Consider the following 21,019-nt stretch of genomic DNA (forward strand, 5'->3'; position numbering starts at 1 on the left):
TTCCTAAGATCTTGCTCTATGGTGAACTTGCCACTGGCTGCCGCATGAGAGGAGCCCCGAAGAAAAGATACAAGGACTCCCTGAAACAACATCTCAGCCTTGGCCATATTGATGAACATAACTGGTCTACTCTGGCCTCCAATCAGGAGGTCTGGAGAAACACTATCTGCAGATACACTATTCTGCAGATGCTTTTGAGAAAGCACACAGGATCACTCTTAAGAAGAAAAGACAACGCAGAAAGAACCATGCCTTGCAGAATATACCACCTAAGGAGTCCTTCTGCTGTGCCTTTTGCAACCAGACATGTCTATCTCATACTGGCCTTTTTAGCCACCAACACACTTGTAAGAAACATGGGTAGAGCCCTTCCCAAATCTTCGTTTGTGAAGCCCAGCCATGATGATGATGGTAATGGACAGTTACTGTCAGTCACTGTCCAGAAATAAATAAAGTCATTATGGCTGAGCAGCAAAGGTCTTGTGCTCCCACTCCCTACTGTTACTCTCAAAAGGAGCTGTCAATATCAAATCAGACTTTATTTAAAGGTTTCTGGGTTTTCCTTGCCAAGAAGTGAGAGATAAAAGATTCATATGCAGACAGGTTCATGTAGCAGGGAGGGCAATTTGTCAGATGGCTACAACCCTGTCGTGTACTGCAGGATCTCAGAGCTAACAGTGGGAATGTCTCCTTTGTTTCCTCCCAAATCCATGGAAGGAGGAAATTTTGAACTATAGGATTTAAACTGTAACAACTTGCTTTGAAAGGAGTTGAACATTAGGAGCACTAAGACCTCTTGCCAACAGCCCTGGGGACCTGTAAATACAAGGAGGTACAGAGAGAGGGCAAAATGAAACAGGGAAGCACTGTTGGAAAATCATCACATTTCATTAGCCTCAAAATGTGTCCGCATCAAATCATAGGTGGGTCCCCTGAAGCCATGGACAAGGATATGCTGGTAGTGCCAAGTCCTTGGGGCAGCTGGATGCAGCTGTTCCTGATGCTGTTCCTTCACCCATGCTTCCTTACCAGTCCCACTGTTTTTCTGTCTGCTGGACAGGTCCCAGGGCTGCAAGAGCGGCCTTGCCCAGGACCCCACTCCTGATGTAGTGGGTTGTGTCCAGCAGAGTCGGAGCTTCAGCTGTGGGGCTTTGGGGGGCGTTTGCTGGGCTCTCTGGTCCTGCTGAGGAGGTTGGTCCTGCCGGTACCTCGTCCATACTTCTTTTCTGGTCCTGCTGTTCTTCTGGCTGTTGGAGCAGTCTGTGCTGCTGTGGCTGTTGCTTTCAGCATGTTATCTGTACCTTTTTCCAGGTTCTGCTGTACTTTCGGCCGCTGTTTGGAACTCTTTAGAGAACTGTTTAGAGCAGCCTTGCCCATGACCTTACCCCTGATGTCCTGGGCTGTGTCCAGCAGAGCTGGAGCATTGCCTGTGGGGCTGTGCAGGGTATGTGCCAGAACCTCTGCCTCTGCTGCTGTGGCTGTTGCTCTCATCACCTCTCCTGTGCTTTGTTTCAGGTCCTTCAGTTCTTCTGGCTGTTGGTTGGTTCCCTGGATCACAATTACACCCTTGCCCAGGACCTCTGTCCTGTTGTACTCGTCTGTGTTCAGCAGAATGGGGGCATTGTCTGTGGGGCTGTGCAGGGCATGTGCTGGGCTCTCTGCTCCTGCTGCTGTGGCTGTTGCTCTCACCACCTCATCCACGCCTTGTTCCAGGTCCTGCTGTTCTTCCGGCTGCTGTTCAGGACTCCGGACTAACAGCGTAGCCTTGCCCTGGACTTCATTCCTGATGTACTGGAATGTGTCCAGCAGAGTTGAAGCATCAGGTGTGGGGCAGTTCGGAGCATATACTGGACTTTCTGTCACTTCTGCTGTTGTGGCTGTTGCTGCCATTACCTCATCCATGCTTCCTTCCCGGTTCCACTGTTCTTCCAGCTGCAGAACAGGTGCCTGGGTCATAATTACAGCCTTGCGGACGACCTCAGTCCTGATGTACTGAGCTGTGTCCAGCAGAACAGGGGCATCGTCTGTGGGGCTGTGTGGGACTGTGTGGGGTATGTGCCTGGGTATCTCTGCCCCTGCTGCTGTGGCTGTTGCTCTTGTCACCTCATCTGTACTTTGTTCCAGGTCCCTCAGTTCTTCTGGCTGTTGCTTGGTTCCCTGGATCGCAATTACACCCTTGCCCAGGACCTTTGTCCTGTTGTACTCGTCTGTGTCCAGCAGAACAGGGGCATCCTCTGTGGGGCTGTGCGGGGTGTCTGCTGGGCTTTCTGTCTCTTCTGTTGTGGCTTTTGTCACCTCATCCATATTTTGATCCAGGTCCTGTTGCTCTTCTGTCTGCTCCTCAGGTCCCTGGGTCACAATTACAGCCTTGCGCACAACCCCACCCTTGATGTACTGGGCTGTGTCCAGCAGAGCATCGTCTGTGGGGCTGTCGGGGGCAGGTGTCTGGTCTTCTGCCCCTGCTGGTGTGGCCAATGACACATCCATGCTGTCTTCCAGGTCCTGTTGCACTTCTGTCTGCTCACTGGGTTCCTGGATCACAGTTACAGCCTTGCGCACAACCCCACCCTTGATGTACTGGGCTGTGTCCAGTAAACCATTGTTTGTGGAGCTGTCGGGGGCAGGTGTCTGGTCTTCTGCCCCTGTTGATGTGGCCAATGACACATCCGCACTGTCTTCCAGGTCTTGTTGCTCTTCCGTCTGCTCACTGGGTTCCTGGATCACAGTTACAGCCTTGCGCACAACCCCACCCTTGATGTACTGGGCTGTGTCCAGTAGACCATTGCCTGTGGAGCTGTCGGGGGCAGGTGTCTGGTCTTCTGCCCCTGTTGATGTGGCCAATGACACATCCGCACTGTCTTCCAGGTCCTGTTGCTCTTCTGTCTGCTCACTGGATTCCTGGATCACAGTTACAGCCTTGTGTACGACCTCACCTGTAATGTACTGGGCTGTGTCCAGCAGAGCTGGGGCATCATCTGTGGGGTTGTCGGGGGCAGGTGTCTGGTCTTCTACCCCTGCTAGTGTGGCCAATGACACATCCATGCTGTCTTTCACATCCTGTTGCTCTTCTGTCTGCTCACTGGGTTCCTGGATCACAGTTACAGCCTTGTGTACGACCTCACCTGTAATGTACTGGGCTGTGTCCAGCAGAGCTGGGGCATCATCTGTGGGGCTGTCGGGGGCAGGTGTCTGGTCTTCTGCCCCTGCTGGTGTGACCAATGACACATCCATGCTGTCTTCCAGGTCCTGTTGCTCTTCTGTCTGCTCACTGGGTTCCTGGATCACAGTTACAGCCTTGTGTACGACCCCATCCGTAATGTACTGGGCTGTGTCCAGTAAACCATTGTTTGTGGAGCTGTTGGGGGCAGGTGTCTGGTCTTCTGCCCCTGCTGGTGTGACCAATGACACATCCATGCTGTCTTCCAGGTCCTGTTGCTCTTCTGTCTGCTCACTGGGTTCCTGGATCACAGTTACAGCCTTGTGTACGACCTCACCCGTAATGTACTGGGCTGTGTCCAGCAGAGCCGGTGTGCAGTCTCTTGCGTGCTGCTTCTCCTGCTCTTCTGGAGAGAGACTGCTCCTGCTGCTTCTCCTGCTCTCTGTGGCAGTGGAGGCCCTGTGCAGAGCCCTTGGTGCCTTCTGGAAGGACGTCCGCCTCTCGTGAGCCAGGGCATCAATGACTGTGAGGGAAGGAGATCTGTAGGTATGTCCTGCAGGTGTTTCTGCTGCTGTTGCTTCACTCATGCTTAGTTTCAGGTCCAGTTGTCTGCTGATTGAATCTTCCCACCTCTCCTCCTGGGACAGCTTTTTACCAACACCCTCTTCCCGCTCTTCCTCCTCGGCCAAAGCCACTGGCTCACTGGTGGCAGTATGGGCTTCCAGACACTCCAATGCCTCCTGCTTGCTCATGGTGCCCTTCGTGAAGTTCACATATACAACTTGTGGCTGCTGTCGTGTGGTCCATGGAAAGCTCATGGACCTGTCGCGTCCTGTCTTAGGCTGTCTCATTCCATCCTTGGCACCCACCTGCCCAGGTCTGCCATAGAGTCCCCCTGACTGCCTCCGGGAGAAACACTGTCCCTCATTCTCTGGCTGCTGGATCTCCCTGTCCTCCAGGTCATCCTGCTGCTGTGGCAGGCTGGCTCTCCGAAGTGGAGCCTGTCTGCACGTGGTGTGGGTCAGGCAGTTCCTGCACAGTTCCTCTGGAGGCTTCCTCTTGAAGGACACAATGATCTGCTTTACAACAGTCCCCTTCTTCTTGTGCCCCCCTGACATACTGCCGAGGTTGTATTCAATGCACACCGACGGCCTTGCTGTGTCCTGCTGTGCTGTTTGCTCCCAGTGGCCTCTCCACGCATCTGCATCCCTGCCCAGGGAAGCTGATGAAGCCCTGCCATGTGCCTGTTTCATGTGTGCTGTCAGCTGCTCCTTGTCCGTATTTGCCTTTGGCATCCTCTGCCTCTGACCTGCCAGGGTTGCCCTGGCGAGCTGCTGAGTCCTGAGGGAGGTATTTCCTTAGGACTGGGTACCTCCAAGGCTCTCTGTTCCTTAAACATTCCCACAGTCAGGGCAGGGGCCCATGTCACAATGGCCTCTGAGCAGTGTGAGGCACCATGGCATGGCACCCCCCTGTCATGCTGGCTGGGTCCTGTGGACTGCCGTTGCCTGCTCCATATCACAAGGGAAGGGAAAAGCGTGAAGCCAGTCGGTTGCTTTACCTACCTGAGAGCCTAGGCTCAGGGTTGTAGCCACCACAGACTCGGGGAAAGTTGATCCCAAGATCTTTGCCATTTGTTTGTAGGTCTGGACAGTGCAGGACATCTGAGTTCGAGAAGTTAGTTCATAGACTGTAGTTTTTAGGGTCTTGTTGGCTTTTAGGGTCAGAGGTCTTTTCCAACCTAATTGATTCTGTGATTCTGTGGTTATTAACAAGTGTCTTACAGCAGCCAGTGCAAATTATTATGTGAGAGCATACAAACCCACCAGCTAGATGACAACCAGACTACCAAGTGTAGTTACTGTCTGATACGTGATAATATGATTGGATGACCCTAAAATGCTATGCAGTTGCTGAAATTTGCAAGTAAACAGTATCCGTTGTGGAAAAAATACACATATGTGCACAGCTGTATGGCTTTCTGAGTAATGCATTTTGTCCATGCTTTTTCTTTGTCTTGGGTTGAGAGTTACAAAGACTCTCAGATGCTGCCTTTTCATCCTGAGAAAGCTGATTCCACTACCTGATGCAGCCTTTCTAAGTCATGTCTTATGTGTCAAAATGTTTTATGGCTTCATTTCACCCAAAGTACAAAGAGCCAAAATATGTTATCAGTCCACCATTGCCAGTTCTGTCATAGCCTGGGTTTTTCATGGAGACTCCTCATGACGTTTTGATAGTACAGGAGACAGAACTGGCAGCTGTGGTGTCATTCCTCTTGCATTCCCTTCACTCATTGTCTTGTAAATTCAAGACATTATCCTGTACTTTGCATCAAGCTGTTCTGGTCAGGACAGGGTTAATTTTTGCACTAGCCAGGAGGGTAATGGTCAGGACCCAGAGGATATTTATAACACCTTACATCATTCCCTGGCTGGAGGAAAGGAGTCTCTTCCAAGAAGAAACTGTTCCATCTGGCTTGGGTTCTGAGCTGAAGGGAGCACTTGGGCATTTTCTATTGTCTGGGATTTCTGCAGTGAGTAGTGATGTTTTCATTTCTTGTACTCTCTGTCATTAGCATTGTTGCTGTTACTATTTGTTTTCTTATCTCATTGCTGTTTCCAGTAAATTGTTCTTATCTCAACCCACAATCTTCACCTTTTGTGCCTCCAATTCTACTCTTCAGCCCCCTATGGAAAGCACGGAGAGGGACAGGGGGAGCAAGCGAGTGGCAGTGTGGTTTGGAGTTTCAGTGGGGATACTAAACTGGGGAGTACCATTCCTAAACCATGACAACAGCTCTCATGACAGTAGTACACAAGATTTCCTTTTTATCTGATGGATTCATCTCATGACTCCATCAGTGCCACAGACCTCGCAAAAGAGACATATAAATAAATATTTAATTATGTATCATTATGCACGGAAAAAGGGACTTGCATGAGGATTGGATGCAAACTAGGCCTTGAGTCTTGGGGCTTCCTCTCCAGATCTTAGTGAAAAAACACTAATTTGCCTTTTGAACCATAGGCTGAAAGGAAGACTTTTTGTTGCAGAGAAGGTGAGGAGGTCAAGAAGAATGCCAGCTTTTTCTTGGGTCTGCTAACACTTCCAGTCACCTGACAAACTGAGCACATACATTTGTGCTGGCTCATGTGGAAGTGTCGTAAGGGAAATGGCTCCCTCCATGCTCCAGCACATTTATCACCTCAGTTTCATCTATTCATAACATATTTTTTTATCCGTATAGAAAGAGAGAGAAGGTAAAGGTAAGGTAGTGATGAATTTTGCATTATGGTGGATGAATTTATGGATGAAAGCTTTCTGTCAGTTCAAAAACACTTCAAATGTGAATGTCAGGTTTCTTCACTTGCTTGAAATACTGTTCTGGAGATGGAAGTCAAGAAGAGTTTTATGAAATTCTCTACTGTGCGTTTAACTGATAGAAAAAGATAACTTTGAAAAGTTTATACATGTTCTATTTTTTCTGTTGTGTTACATTTGACTACTATATCTTTACTAGAAATCAGAGTGTATGCTGTAAACAAAATCAGATAATATGAAGAGTAAATGCATTATTTGGTCAGAAATGAGACCGAACTGGGCTTTGACCAGCTTACCTTGCTTTGAGGATCTCTTTCTGCCTCCATGCATCTCAATAGAAAGACTCCCACACATTTCAGTCATGTAGGACCAACCTCAGAGACAAGAGAGCAGCAGAAGTCTTTTACAAAACAATGGAAATATGATGAAGAGAAATATCAGGACACTCAACTGGTCTCTAAGTTAATGAAAGAAAAACAACAAATGAAAGCTTGATCTTTCAGGAAAAAAAGTCTGTTTGGAAAAGGATGCGTTCAGCCAAAGATATCGCACTTAAGAAGAGAAAGCTGTGCACTTACGAAAGAAAAACTGTCTGCTGAGAGTTAGCAGGACACAAATATCCAGGAAGCTGAACTTTGGAAATGAGTGTGCAATTCTCTGAACACTTCCTAAGAGATACGGTGGAGTGGGCAGGGGTTTGAATGCACGCATCTTTTAGGATGGAGTCCTCTGTGACTTTGGGAACACGTCAGGTAGTGCCTGGGAAAAAAAACATAGGAAGCTTGAGGAATGCTGTGAAATTTGTTTCTTTCATATCCTGTAAGAGAAGGTTGTGGTTTTTTTGGTTGTTTTTTGTTTGTTTGTTTTTTTTTTGACTCTCGTTGTTTCTAAGGTCTGTTAAGGCTTGTTTGTTGCCAAAGAGTTTCCTTTGTTCTACATCTTAAACAACCCAAAACAAAGATTTCTTGTTCCTTTCGTGAACCTATTCTCCTCTCAATGCAAAGTAGTTGTGGGAGTACAGTTTCTGCAGACTTCCTAAGTGGTTTAAAACAACCTCAAACATTACGATCCTTGTTATGCCTTGATTTCTATATTTTGGAAGGGGGAAGGTGTTTTTATTGCAGACAACTCAAGACCATAACAAAATGTGAGCTCCGGTTTAATTTGAGAACGGAAAGCGAATGGTATTGTAAAGCTTAATGTTTATAGGAAGGAAAGGTTTTCCTTTTCAGTCTTTTTCTTATGCCTGAAATGTGTAAGAGGAAGTTCAAAGAGGATATACACACTAGTTCCTACTTGGTTATTTTCCATATGTGAGGTCAGTAGATTTCAGCGGGTTAGTCTGGGTTCCTGAACAGCTGAAAAGTTTTGAAATCACCTTCCTGAGGTTTTGAAGTATGGTATAATAGTTTGCAAAGAAAAAGATCAGTTTGAGCAGGCTTCCTGCATTGCCTGTTTACTAGGAAAGTGAGAGTAGAGTGGTCTGAAATAGGAGATGAGTGCAACCAAAATTATTTACAGCAGTGATTTAAAACTTGATGGGCTTTTTAAGAACCAGCATACTTTTCAGCAGCCTTGAGCCACTACTTTGTTCTACACTGCTGATCATAATTGAAACCTTTTGGGAGAAAATGATTTATTGTTTCAGGATGATTTTCGATATATCTGAAAAAAAGACCCACTTGGGTGGAACCTGACTTTGTAAAAAAAATCAGATAGAAATATATATATATATAAACCCCTAGACTGATACTGTTATTTCAAACTATTTTGTAGATCGACATGTAAGTTTTGCAATTCCACATAGCATTTTCTCTCAAAAGCAGCAGTAATTAATCTATTGCTATGAGATCACAAAGCAATTTCCTCACGAAGATTGGATCAGGTTAATAGAACTGGCAAAACTCACCATTTGCATTCATATATGTGTTTCTCACCTTCAGTTCAGAAGTGAACTGAAGTTTAAGTAAAGGGTCCTGAAAGATGAGGGATTGGCAGTGAAACTAATTTCAACAGCAATTTCTTGCAGAAATACACCTGGTATACATGGATCCAATAGAGGTGATCTCAAGGGAAGCTTTGAGTTACTGTATGAAATAGTTGATGTCAAAATAATTAATCTGAAAGTATCTGAAGATGCTGAGGCTGGCAAAAGTTCTGGAGATGTGTGCTGTAAATCAGGCTCATCACACTATTTTTGAAGTGACCTACGGAAGAAAAGATGGGGTTTGAAAGGTGCAATTTGGGTTCAAACTAGCTTTGAGTGCTGAGCAGTGTTTGGTTCTCCTCCAGGAAAAATAGCTGCTGAGTAGCCTCAGTTATGAGTAGTTGGTAAGGAGCATTTCATTTATTACCTTGCTTTCTTTTAAGGCCTGCAAATCCCAGTCTCTTTCGCAGTTTTCTCTTGTATGTTATTCTGTGTCTTCTGAGTAATTTTTTGAGATACCTGACTGCCATTGTACAGGTATACAGGGCTTTATGTTGAATGTTTGTAGGAAGAAATCTACTTTGAAATTAATATAGTGTGATTTTATAATTATTATTTGCTAGTGTATAAACAAAGGAAATACGATTTTAAAACTCTCTTAACTTTTCATTTCAGCCCAGCAACACTCCTGAGGACCAGTGAGTTTACTCAAGATTGTTAAACCTGTAATTGAGCACCTTGCTGGATCAATGTTTAGCTTTGACAGCAGGAAATGTCTTTACCTTTGTGAAACCAACTTTCTTTTTGACCAGCTGTGCAAATTTTCCACCTGGATGGAAGCCCCGCCTTATGTTCCCTACCATCGCAGCACAAATCCTTGAAACCTTCATATATGACTAAAACAGGGTTTGCCTTTTAAATGTCATTAGTATACAGGTTTACATGTCCATGAGATGTTACATAAAATATACGCTTGAGCATCATAAGGGATCTTACAAATAATTCACAAGTCATACTCAGATCAGAGATTCTACAATTCGTGACATATGTGCATGGGGACCTCAGTTCCATATGACGTCTAGGCTGTTCTGTGGTAATAGATTATAATTTATTAATTGCACAGTACAATGCAGAAGTGCCACTTAAAAGAGTTCTTGAGCTTTTTAAATTTCTCGATAGCAAAAGTTGAAATGTACAGTCTATAGAAAGCAAGGGGCACAAATGTAGGTGTACCTCATTCAGCAGGAAAAAATACATCTTATTTCTTGTCTACATAGTATAAAATGTATCCCCCAAATTTCTGTCTTGTCTTGTGATTATGCAGTTTGTTTAACTGTGGACAAAAGTGTCAAGAATTTTCACAACCTTATGCCTTTTGGAGAAGGCTTAATTCTTACTAAAATCTCAGAGGTTTTACACAGGAATTCAAATGCTACTGCTCAGGGCAGATTAGACAGTCCTTTCTTCTGCTGAGTTTGTTCCCATTGTTGCCAGTGACAGTCATAAAACTCTGAAAAAGAAACCAAGAAGTGCCAGTGACACTAAGTTTAGCCTTTCTTCTTTTTCTCCTTTTTCCTACTCACTGCTGCTGAAATGCTGTCAACTCACAGGTGAAAAAGAGTTTCCTTGAAACATTCCTGCCAGTGTTAAAAAGCATTGCAAAGGCAAATATGGGTATTCATGGGCAGCATTTACCTTCCATACTAATGCTAGAAGCTGCTTTCTCAGGGTCAGCATGCCTTCAGGAGAGGAGCTCTTTCAGCCAGCAATTCACAACACCTATGCTAAAACCTTGCTTTGTGAAGCTTTCCTTAAACCATTGCTCTTCCTGAAGGAGGAACCTCCTTTTCTCCAGGAAAAATGGTGGTGATTGTCCCAGTGTCCAAACTTCTGTCCACTTTCTTCCAGCAAGGGAAGTGTTGGATGACAAAGTGATCAGGAGCATTGAGCAGATTGAAGAATGGAGCAACACAGCAGTGCTGCTTCCTGTGGCTATGATTAGCTTTGGATCAGACCATGAATCCAAACACAGACTAAACCTCCAGGGTTTTGTCTTTGCTCGAGCAACATTTGACTTGGCTTCACTCATGGAGGGATTAGCCAGTTGGTTTTGCAATATATATGTATTTGGAAACTTTTATTTCAGGTTGGAAGATTAATGTAGAATATCGAAACCAAAAGAAATCCATTTCCAGGTCAGTGTAAAATATATAGAAGTGATTAAGAGATTTTCTTCCCAGTTTCCAACTTCATCTCGACAAATGTTACACCATTAGCCCAGACAACAATTTGACCAGGCCCAGCACAAAGCTGCTTTTCCAAAAGTGCATTGCATCTCCAAGTTTTTGTTTTCTTCCTAAAGAGAACAGAGTTATTTTATGTTACTGTCATGATCCAAGGAAATGGCACTGAGCTACAAAACTTTATAAACTTGTTTCACTGGTTTGGTTTTGCCAGTTCAACAGCTGTCTCCTAACCATGCTCTCCTTACCAGCCTGAGTGCTCTCATCAATCCAATGTTCAAAGAAAGATAAAGACACCTCTTTTTCTTAAAAAAGTATTTCGTTTCAGAGGATGAGTGCGTACATATGATTCTGTCTAATTCAAATCAAGATTTAACCTTCAATGGGATTGGCTTATCTGTATAAACTCAGGTATCACTGAGAAAGACGAAAAAAGTACCCTAAGAATTACATCTTGCGAGAAAAGGATATTTCCCAGCATAAAGGAGTTTTTAAAAAAATGATTGTAATTTTTCTCTAAAACTTCTTCAACAAAGAAAGGCAAGTTTAGCAGTAATACTCATTAAATTTATAGCCCTTTGTGTCCTTAATGGTATATTGAAAAGAATAAAGCTACTGGACTAAGTTATTCAGATGAAAACATTCCTAACAGGTGAAGCTAAAAAGATTGATAGCTAAAGTTATGCCACTCAGCTGTGTACTACTCTAAAATGATGTTCTGTTTGCATTGGAGCATGGTCTGCAACACCAGAGGTCTATGATTCTTAGAAGAAGATTTTCTCTTTTAACACATTTCAGTTGAGTTCCAACATCAGGTCCTAGTCTGGGTACATTTTAAACATTTTTCATGAAAAGAAAAGCTAGAATTTTATGGTTATCCCATCTCATACAAGTGTACTAGGCCAGCTTCTCGGCTAGTTGTAATAAATGTTTCATGCCTTTATATGTAAATGGAGGACTGGATGGAAGAAATATAGGAGGACTAGGTCTTCATTAAGTTAAAATATTTTCTCCTTATGATGGAAATGTTGAATATCTATGCAAAACCAAAACAAATTTCTCCTAAGAGTGTGAATCTTTGGGTGTCAATCTCCCCCCATTTGAACTCAGGCCACTATAATGTAGAGCTGTACTATGGTTACCTGCTGTTTTGAAGGCTAAAGTTCAATCTAACTGAGTTTTTCCTATAGTTTTTGAACTGAACTGAACTAAATTTGTGTGGAATCCAAGTTACAAACATTTAAGTCATGTTGGCATGATCTACTCACTCCACATACAAACCACTTTCATCTGAAAATTCTTAACTTCTTCTCACTGGAGAGAAATATTCTATATTGTTTCCTAGTAAGGTTTATTTTTTAAAAAAATTTAACTACTATGTAAGGCAATAATATAAACCATCAATCACTTATTACAAATATTCATAGAAAATCTGATTCTTTGCTGAGCTGTATTTTATCAGTGGCTTTGGTAAATTTTGTTTTCATAACTGTAGCCAGGAAAATTAATGACCACTTCAGAAATTCATTTGGAAGATTTTTCTTATTATTTTCTTTTCAAATTTCAGACATTGTAATTAGTTACTGATTAAACACTGCTATGCTACCCATAAGGGCATTTGCTATTTCAAACAGGCTAGAAGAACAAAATAGATTATTAAAAAGGTAGCTTGACAATTCCCTGTACCTGAGTCCAGAACACACAAAAATACAGACAATCTCCCAGTAATGATCTGAATAATGATTATTTTTGGTTCTTCATGTTCTTAGGGGGAGATAAGAACCAGGTGCAAACACTCTTCACATTCATAGTATTTCATGTTCGTGCTCAGCTAATAATTTTAAAACTTTTGGTAAGACCTTAGGAAGTTGTTCTCTTGTATGACATCTCATGGTCACTGCAACCAAGGCTGCCTTGAAGCACTACATTTCCCACCAGCTCCTCCCTGTTGGTGAGCACAAGGTCCAGCATTGCTTCTCAAGGTCCTTGTTGGCTCTTCAATCATTTATGTAAGGAAAGTGTCATTCACCCTTTCAAGGAACCCCCGGGATTGTCTGTGCCCTGCCATGTTGTCCCTCCAACAGATAATGGGATGTTCCAAATCCCCCATGAGGAACAGGCCTTGCAAGGTGAGGCTGCTCCCATCTGCCTGGGGAGAGCTTCATCCACACCATCCTCCTGGTCAAATGGCCTGTGGCAGGCCCCCACTCTGACATCCCCAGTCCCTGCCCTCCCCTTAATCTTCACTTCCCAACCTCTGGGCTAGGTCTTCATCTTTCCCCAGGCAGACTTCCACACTCTCCAGATGGTCACTGACATAGATGCCTACACTGTCTCCTCATCTACCTTTTCAAAAAAACCTAAAATCTTCCATTCCAATGCTCCAGTCACAGGAGCCATCTCACCGTGTTCCTGAGGTGCCAATGATATTATACCCACGCGGGTGTGCGCATGTCTCTAGTCCCTCTTGTTTGTTCTCTGTACTGTATGCATTTGTGTATAGGCATCTGAGCTGGGCCCTGTATAAAGCCAATGCAATGGCTGCAGTACCTGGAATGCCTTTGCACTGTTCTGGGCATCCATTACAGATATTGGCATCTGACTGGCAGGATTGGGATGGATAGGTGCCCTAGGTGCCCTCACCCAACAAACCTCGATCTATATTACATGTAGTTGTGGCTGTGCATAATTTAATAGATCTGCCTTGTGGAGTGTTTTGGAAAGCCCTTGTGAAGTGCCTTATTACTATAAGATGATGATTTGTTTTAATGGATTCAGTGATGTTTATTTTGCTGTATAGGGTCTGTGTGACATACTGAATGTCACAGGCTCCTTTTACAGTTTTGTGAATCTGTAGTGCTAGCCATGTTCTTGGGACCTGAATGACATAAACAAGGAGTAAAATAAACAGCTCATTTTGGCTGGAATTTAATTTAATTAACAATGTTAAACATACGAATAGTTCCCTTGAAGTCTGTGGAAACACTCTTTGCTTTTAAACTTAGAGACATGCTTAATTAACTCTTAAAATAGTTACTTTACAAAATCATTTACTTTAAAAATTCTGTGTATCAGGAATACAAACAACAGTGACGGTGCCCTTTAAATGGATCATGTAGCACCACTGTGTGGAAAAGACAGGGGGAACAGCCAGGCTGAAAATGTAGCCAAAGACAAAACATTCCTCCAGTGAAGTGTGGTGCTAGCTGAAGGTATTCAGCACCACACAAGATCAGGCCTTGTATGATTAAATTGCTGTACAAACCCATGGTAATAGATCCTTAAATAATAAAGTGAAAGGGGAGATAGGAAAGTTGTGTGGGAATAAAACTAACTCAGAGCATTAGAAAGGTTATTGTTTGAGTTCCCAGTATTTAACATTTGGGTTCGCAGTGCAGCAACTGAATTCAGCAGCCGTGTTGTTCTGGCCAGTGATTCAGTGGGAATGTCGACCTGAGCAACAACACTGTGGTATGTACAACTCAGGTCAGACACGTCTCTGATTTCTGACCACTTTTTCTCTTGGGTGGTGTTTATTTTCTTCCCAGAAAATATGGTAATATTTGAAATCATTCAATCTTGTGGTAGTCTTGTACTGCATATTCTAATGCCTCTTGTTGAACCTGACCCACACATTTTCCTTTTGTGTAAATAAGTCATTTAGACCTAACACCTAAACCCTCTGCTTAAGGCTGAATGAGCTGAACTGAAGGAACACAGTATGTTCTTACATGGAGTGGAGCACAGCACAGATGTTCCTTGACCTTGAAGCAGTTCTTGCCATACTACATAGTCTCAGTTTGGAGGCTGCACACAAAATTTGTCTCCAGTTTTATTCTCTCTGGGGTCCCATGAGGAGAAGCAGCTGATGTGCCTGTGAGCAGAGGGCTTATGGGGCGTGTGGAGCTTGCATTTTTTCTCCTGTTCTGCAACACCATGTCCCACGTGTCAGCAGTGGTGCCATTCACCTGTTTGCTATGTGTTTCTAGAACGTGGGCTCATAAGATAGCAGAAGTGACTGTGGCTCCTCATTTAATTCCTCTAGATCGCTGCTGACACCTCGGATAGGTCTAGATATTCAGACTGTTAGTATAGGCCTTACACATGGGTAGCCATGGGCAAACCATTCCATCTGGGAGTTTGGTGAAAAATTAGAAAACAAGGGACTTGATTGGAACAATATTCAGGAAATTTATTTGTCAGAAATGCAATCTTTCTAGAGGGGATGGATAATAGTTATTGCAGTTTGGGTTCTTAAAGCCAGAGAGACTTTTTCTTTACACATAAATGTAGGAACAACCTCCCTCACATGTAGGACTTTCTTATAGTAGATAAAGAAAAACCACATTGCAAACATTTTGCAAGTAAACTTTCTTCCCTGTTAGGCTATAAGTATAGCAGACACGGAGCCAAAGTTGTGATATTATTTGTGTTTCTGTGGTGATGTCTGGAATCCCCAGACACAATTTAAGGCTTTTTGGTCTAAACACAATAAATGTACACAACAGAAAGATGATTTCTCTCTCTAAATGATAGATGCTATTGGAACAAGGCCTAGGTCCCCAAAAGGCCTTAGATGCTGATGTGGGAGGCTGTGCAGTATTAGAGGGTCTGAAAGGGAGATGGATACGTGACTTCAAAACCCTGCACTTACAATGATACTGGTGAGCCAAAGGCACCTTGGACCCTGATGACTCACAAAAGCAGGGCTCCAATTCAACCTCCACCTTCCAACATCCAGACCAAAACCAGATATGATGCTTTAAAGGCCTTAGGGTCCATAAGCAAGGCCAACAAGGATAATAAGCTGCACCAGCAGCTATTAGTGGTTACCATAAAAAAGAGTATTGAGTGATCGTGTTTCTGGAGACATTCAAAACCCATCTGGGCATGTTAGTGTGTCACCTCCTCTAGATGATCCTGCCTTGGCAGAGGGGTTAGACTAGATGCTCTCCAGAGGTCCCTTCCAACCTTAACAATTCTGTGATTCTTGGGCAAGCACCATTAACTTGTTTCTTTTCAGAATGCTGTAGGACAGGATGGTGCTTGTATTCCACGGATGGGATGTCCCAACACCATTCTACACAGAAATATATTCACAGCCTCTTTCAGAACACATCCCTCTTCATTCACTGTTCATTTATAGCTGTCCTAGCAACTCCACCTGCTTTAACCATCAAAGAACAGTAATGTGTATCGACAAAACACAGGGCTCCCCTGTCCCATCCCCCACTGTGCACACATTCTGCATGAAGTCATTGGCAAAGCCATTATAAAGGCACAGGATTTCAGGAAGGTGAATGCTGGTAAGTTAAGAAAGGCAAGGCCTAATTATGATTTTGGAGATATTGATGCTAATGACAAGTCAATGTACTGAGACAGTCAGCTGTTCAGGATCGTTCTTGTCTAACAGCATCCCAGGATTCTGGTATTAGCAGCTGCTTACAGTATCCATGTAATAAAATTTATAAGATCATAGTAATATGAAACACGATCAGATTACAAGGAAGTTACACTTCAGGTAATGAACATTAAAATCCCATTAGAGTACAAAATGTAGGAAGACTCTATCATAGGTCTGCTGGAAACTTCTCTTACATTTACAGTCTTTCCATTTGCGTGCATGTTTTGGGTTTATGCTGATAGATTTGTCGATATGCCTTCTTTGTGAAAGGCGAGAAGGAAGATTCTTAAGACATGATAAGCTTGTTACAATTCTTTTACTGACCGTTTTCAAATTCTGAGTCCAAAGTAAAAAATTTGGAAAATGTGACATCTGACAATGCTAGCTGGCATACCTACCTTAATGGTAGGCATTGATTAGGAAATGCTGTTCCTCTGACAAAGGGAACTGAAATGCTCTATGGCTGTTTTAGCCTAAGAACACCCACCTTTCTGGGGTTAATTCAAGGATTTTGGTTGAGATAACTGAAGATTGGTAGGCACCAGTCTTCCTGTAAATTGGACACAAATAACAAGAGAAGCTTGAATGTCTGTTACCACAACAGCGTGGGTGCTTTGGGAAAAAAAAAGGCCCTTACTTGGCAGTCCTGTTGAGGTAACTAGTAAATAAATCTCCCTGTTTCGTTTGGTGTTAGGATTGTTTTGAACACTTGATTTTGATTACCCAAGTTTTTTATGAGATGCTCTGAACTCTTGGCCTGAGACATTTGCAGTGCCAATAAAACTCACAGTACAGCAAGTTCATGCGAAGTTGCAGTGTTTAAACTACAAAATAGTATTGATGACAATAATGCCATGTGGTCTTTCTTTTACTAGTGTCTGGCTTTTATACCTCGTGCTATCTTGATCTTTGATTTGGAGAAACAGTCCTAATAGCTTGGGAGGTTATTTTAATTAGTGTCTTGTGTGCCTGCATTAGAAAACCTGGTGTTTCTAGCAGATACTCACAGCCAAAGGGAAAAGATACACATTAACCACAATGTCTTTACACGTTTTACTTCCTGCTTAACTTTAAATATCTGTCTACCCCAGACATAGACAAATTTCAGATTTAGTTTCTAACCTCTGCCTATTTTTGTGTTGAGACTAAATATTAAACCAGATATGTGACTTTGTTTAATTGCATATCTGAAGGTGTCTTCAAGTGAGAATGTGGTTGTGATGTGCTTTATGTTAGTCTAGGTGTTGAATGCTATTTTAGTTATGTATTTTTCCCCTTTTTTTCCCCTGGATTTGATCCTTAGCCCAGTGTATTTCATATTGCTAAGTATTTCCATTGTATTATTTAAGCTGTGGTCTCTTTTATATCTATTTTTCCCAAATTAGTTTAATGTTATCTTATTAAAAGATTTCCCCTCCAAGGCCAACTGTGAGTTAAACTCCTTTACCCATATTTATGTACAACTAAAAATAGTTTAACTCTATTTAGTTTTAACTCTTTTAACTGTAAGCTAAGTTATCTTTTCAATACCCCTTTATCCTGTCTCTCATCTCTGTTGTCAGCCGTCTCCTGGCTCTGGCCTTGCAGAAAAAGACTTCAAAACTACAACCAAAATGCTCCTGAGAGTTTAGAAACTATTAGTGGAAGTCTAACAGGTTGACAACCTCCAACTACTTTTAGTTAGGGTGAGCTCTTCCACTTCCATGAAATAAAACAAAAGTCTTGCTGTGGCAAAACAAAGTACTGACGTTGTTGGTGTGTAGGTGTGGTGCTGTAGTAGTCTCCTCTATCCCAGTGAGATAATGTCAGAGGACATTGGCTCCTCCTGCTTTATAAAAACTTCTGCCAAAGTACTAAAAAATCAGGAAAAAGAAGCTGTGATGACTTTTATATGCCTTTAGGGTGTTGTAGTCATAGATTCTTTTCCTTTTAAAAGTATCAGCTAGCTATATTAAATCTGATCTCTCCTGTTTTCCCTAGAAGGCTCTTTGAAAGTCCCATAGGTGTTTTATAAGCTTTCTCAGTCCTCCACTGAAAAGCAAGTGGATTCAATATTTCTTCCAGGTGTCTCTTAGTGTTTGAGTTAAATATGTGTTAATAAAAATAACTCAAAGCATTAAACAGTCCAAATAATAAACCACTTCCCCTCTCTATTTCTTAGGTTTCACTTATACGCTACTGGGGTGATAATCCCACCTGTTCTCCAGCCATCCATAGTCTTCCAGGAAAAATGCAGTAGATTTCCTCACATAAATAATATACAGAAATCCCTCTTCCTTTTTCTCTTATTTTATACAATAGCATTTATTTTTATCAAGTTTATACTTTGTAGATTGTCTTTAGAACTGAGCTTGAGTGCTGATTCCAGATGTAATTGTACAAGTAACTGTAATTTTGAGCACCAACATGGGCAACTTTACCTTCCGTGTCTTTGCCATCAATGAAATACCAGTGGATGACTTTTCACAGTGCCCAATAATGGCTAGCATTACTCTGTTGTCACAAAGTGTCTTCAAGCCTTCCTTGATGTATTGTTAATTCTGTTCTGCAAGGCCTGCTTCACTCCCCATGAGAGCAGTGCTGTCTCTGAGAAGCTGATGCAGAGAGCTTTTCATGGAAAACCCTTTTCTCTGCAGTTTGCTTTATCTAGAATTAGACTGAAGCCAAGATTTTCCTTCTTTGGATCATATTGCAGAATATTTTTGTCTCATCATCTACTGTGGATTCATAATCATGGGAATTGAATCCACTGGCTATCTCTATAACCCATCTTTGTCCTTTGAGCCACTGTTGCCAGCATCACAGAATATTCCTTCAGTGTTCATGTTTCCCAAGTGAAGCCCTGTAGAGCTCCCAGATGTTACAGTTTGTAGAGCTCATTGTAAAACAATAATATGGACACCAAGGCAAAGTGTAACATTCACTCGTTATTGAAAAGCGTCCTTTTAATGCAGAAATAATAAAATTAAATTATGAAGTATTGCCATTATTTAAAATGAAATAAATCTTCCACTTTCATCCTCCCTCTTGTGATTGCAAAAATGCCCAAGAGGTCAGTTTGTATCATATAAGCTGACTGTGCTGGAAAAGACTGCTTTATGTAGTATGTGCATATATTATTCTGATGAGTTTGTTAAACTGGCTTGTATGTCCATATTTCAGAGGATCACTTCAACTACTCACTCTTGTTATGAGTCTACACTTGCAAATTTTCCCAGCTAGTAGACTCTGTATCTTTATTCAACAGTGACTATGTTAGTTCTCCCTCACTCCTCAGAGTTAACAATTTTTTGTCACATGTTTTCACTGAGTATTATATTCCTGGCAACCAAAGGACTGAATACACTGCTCACAACTTTGCTGCTGTGAGCAGCACTTCCTTCACTTGATTAAACCAGCTCAGCTTAGTCACAGGTAAAAGCAGTAATAAGTATCATTTTCTGGTGCAGTCTGGGGAAAGGTGTGGAAAAGGTTTGTCTTTATGGCTTTGTCAGTATAAGTCTTGCATCTTAACTTCTTGTACCTGTCATAGCAGGTTGTCTGTTGGGGACATAAATGTGACCTCTGTGATCAACAGTAAAGTGCCAACACACCTGAAGTTCCCTTGTATTGCCCAGTATCACAAAATAAAGCCTACTAGTTTATATTTCTGAGTAAGTAAATACAGAAAACAGTGGCTAATTCTATCCATTCTCTAGATCTGTGCATTTTTTTAACGGAGTAACAGTCCTGGCAGGAGCAGCAGCAAATAAGGCACTAGGGAATTTGTGGTATCTTTTTTAGAGTTGCCTATCCTATACATGACTCCTACGTCAGTAATCTGTATAAAAACCTTCAAAGTGCTTTGGATTCATTCACATTAGTGTGAGAGCTAAGGTTTGAGGGAATGGTGTTGATGAGGCATGTTGGCGTTTCTGTGCATTTCCCACATGCTTTTCTTGGATCTCCAGGGAAAGTGTCTGGAGGGGAAGGCTTTTTTTTTTCCTCCTCCTCACAGCTGAGAACTGTTAGTGTATTTACTGGTAGCTAAGTTAATTTTTCTCATGTGCAAAAAGCAGCAGGTTGCAAATGTTCCCATTGGGAACTCTTCTTCTGGATTGATGCCCACTTTGGAGTCCTGTTTCTGCAAATTAATTCTACTTCGCTTGTCATCCCCAGCATAAGTGCCCTCGATTTGGCAAAATGAAGCCTATATTTTCTGCTGCAGAGAACTAATAGATTCCACAGAGGTCACAGCTTTTTTAGCTACTATGAAAAAAAACTATCCAGTTACCCACACAACAAAAGGGAGACTTTCAGAGAAAGGGGATAAGAGTCACGTTTTCTTGATTTTCATGGCTAAAGTCTAGTTACTATAGTCCACAGATTCCAGAATGTTATTATAGAAGTTCCCAAGTGCAGTGCCTTTTGAGCTTCCCAGGAGGGATGTCTCTGTCTAACATCACAGCTTGTCCTGTGAACATTTTTGCACATATTTACCTGGCCCTTCCACCATTTTGTTTTTTTTCTTGGAGGTCAGGTTTCTATATATTAAACATTTTATTTTCTCACAATTGCACATGTCCATTTTCTTCCCAATGACTCTGTGATGCTTAATGCTGGGAGAAAAATATCACACAAGACTATCTTTTGAGATATGGATGTGCAGTGGTGTTTGAGTGTCTTTTCCAATTAACTTCCCAGTAGCTGTGAATCGCTGGTTGCTCATTGCTCCACTTCACTGGTTATTCACCTTATTTCATGCAGAAACCATACTAATTAACCATATTTCATCTCCTCCAACCTCAAGAATTTTTCAGAAATAGCCAAAGACTTTGAGATACAGTGATATACCCAGTTACTCACCAAATGAGCGAAGCTTCAATAAGTGAAGTTTTGTATTTTGTGCTACAGAAGTGTCTGAGCATTTGGTCATAACATCTTTCCTAAAGTTTAAAATCTGCTACAAGAACACTATTCTAAGT

The 21,019-nt window shown here is 42.3% G+C and overlaps 1 protein-coding gene across 2 annotated transcripts; it reads right to left on the reverse strand.

Annotated features, from left to right (window-relative positions):
• Positions 1–869: 869 nt before the first annotated feature.
• On the reverse strand, positions 870–4,514 carry LOC114000933. Of its 2 annotated transcripts, none has more exons than XM_039390742.1 (2): positions 3,490–4,514; positions 870–3,306 (listed from the first exon to the last, which is right to left on the reverse strand). In XM_039390742.1, exons 1-2 carry the CDS (start codon positions 4,450–4,452, stop codon positions 1,138–1,140), a joined length of 3,132 nt encoding a protein of 1,043 aa, XP_039246676.1. In that variant the 5' UTR covers positions 4,453–4,514; the 3' UTR covers positions 870–1,137. The 2 variants fall into 2 exon arrangements, with proteins under 2 accessions (XP_039246676.1, XP_039246677.1); XM_039390743.1 differs by having other exon boundaries at positions 870–3,117; positions 3,307–4,514.
• Positions 4,515–21,019: the final 16,505 nt, after the last annotated feature.

This window comes from Pipra filicauda, unplaced genomic scaffold, assembly GCF_003945595.2.
Source record: "Pipra filicauda isolate LSUMZ 115617 unplaced genomic scaffold, ASM394559v2 scaffold86_size2582843_pilon, whole genome shotgun sequence".
NCBI lineage: Eukaryota > Metazoa > Chordata > Aves > Passeriformes > Pipridae > Pipra > Pipra filicauda.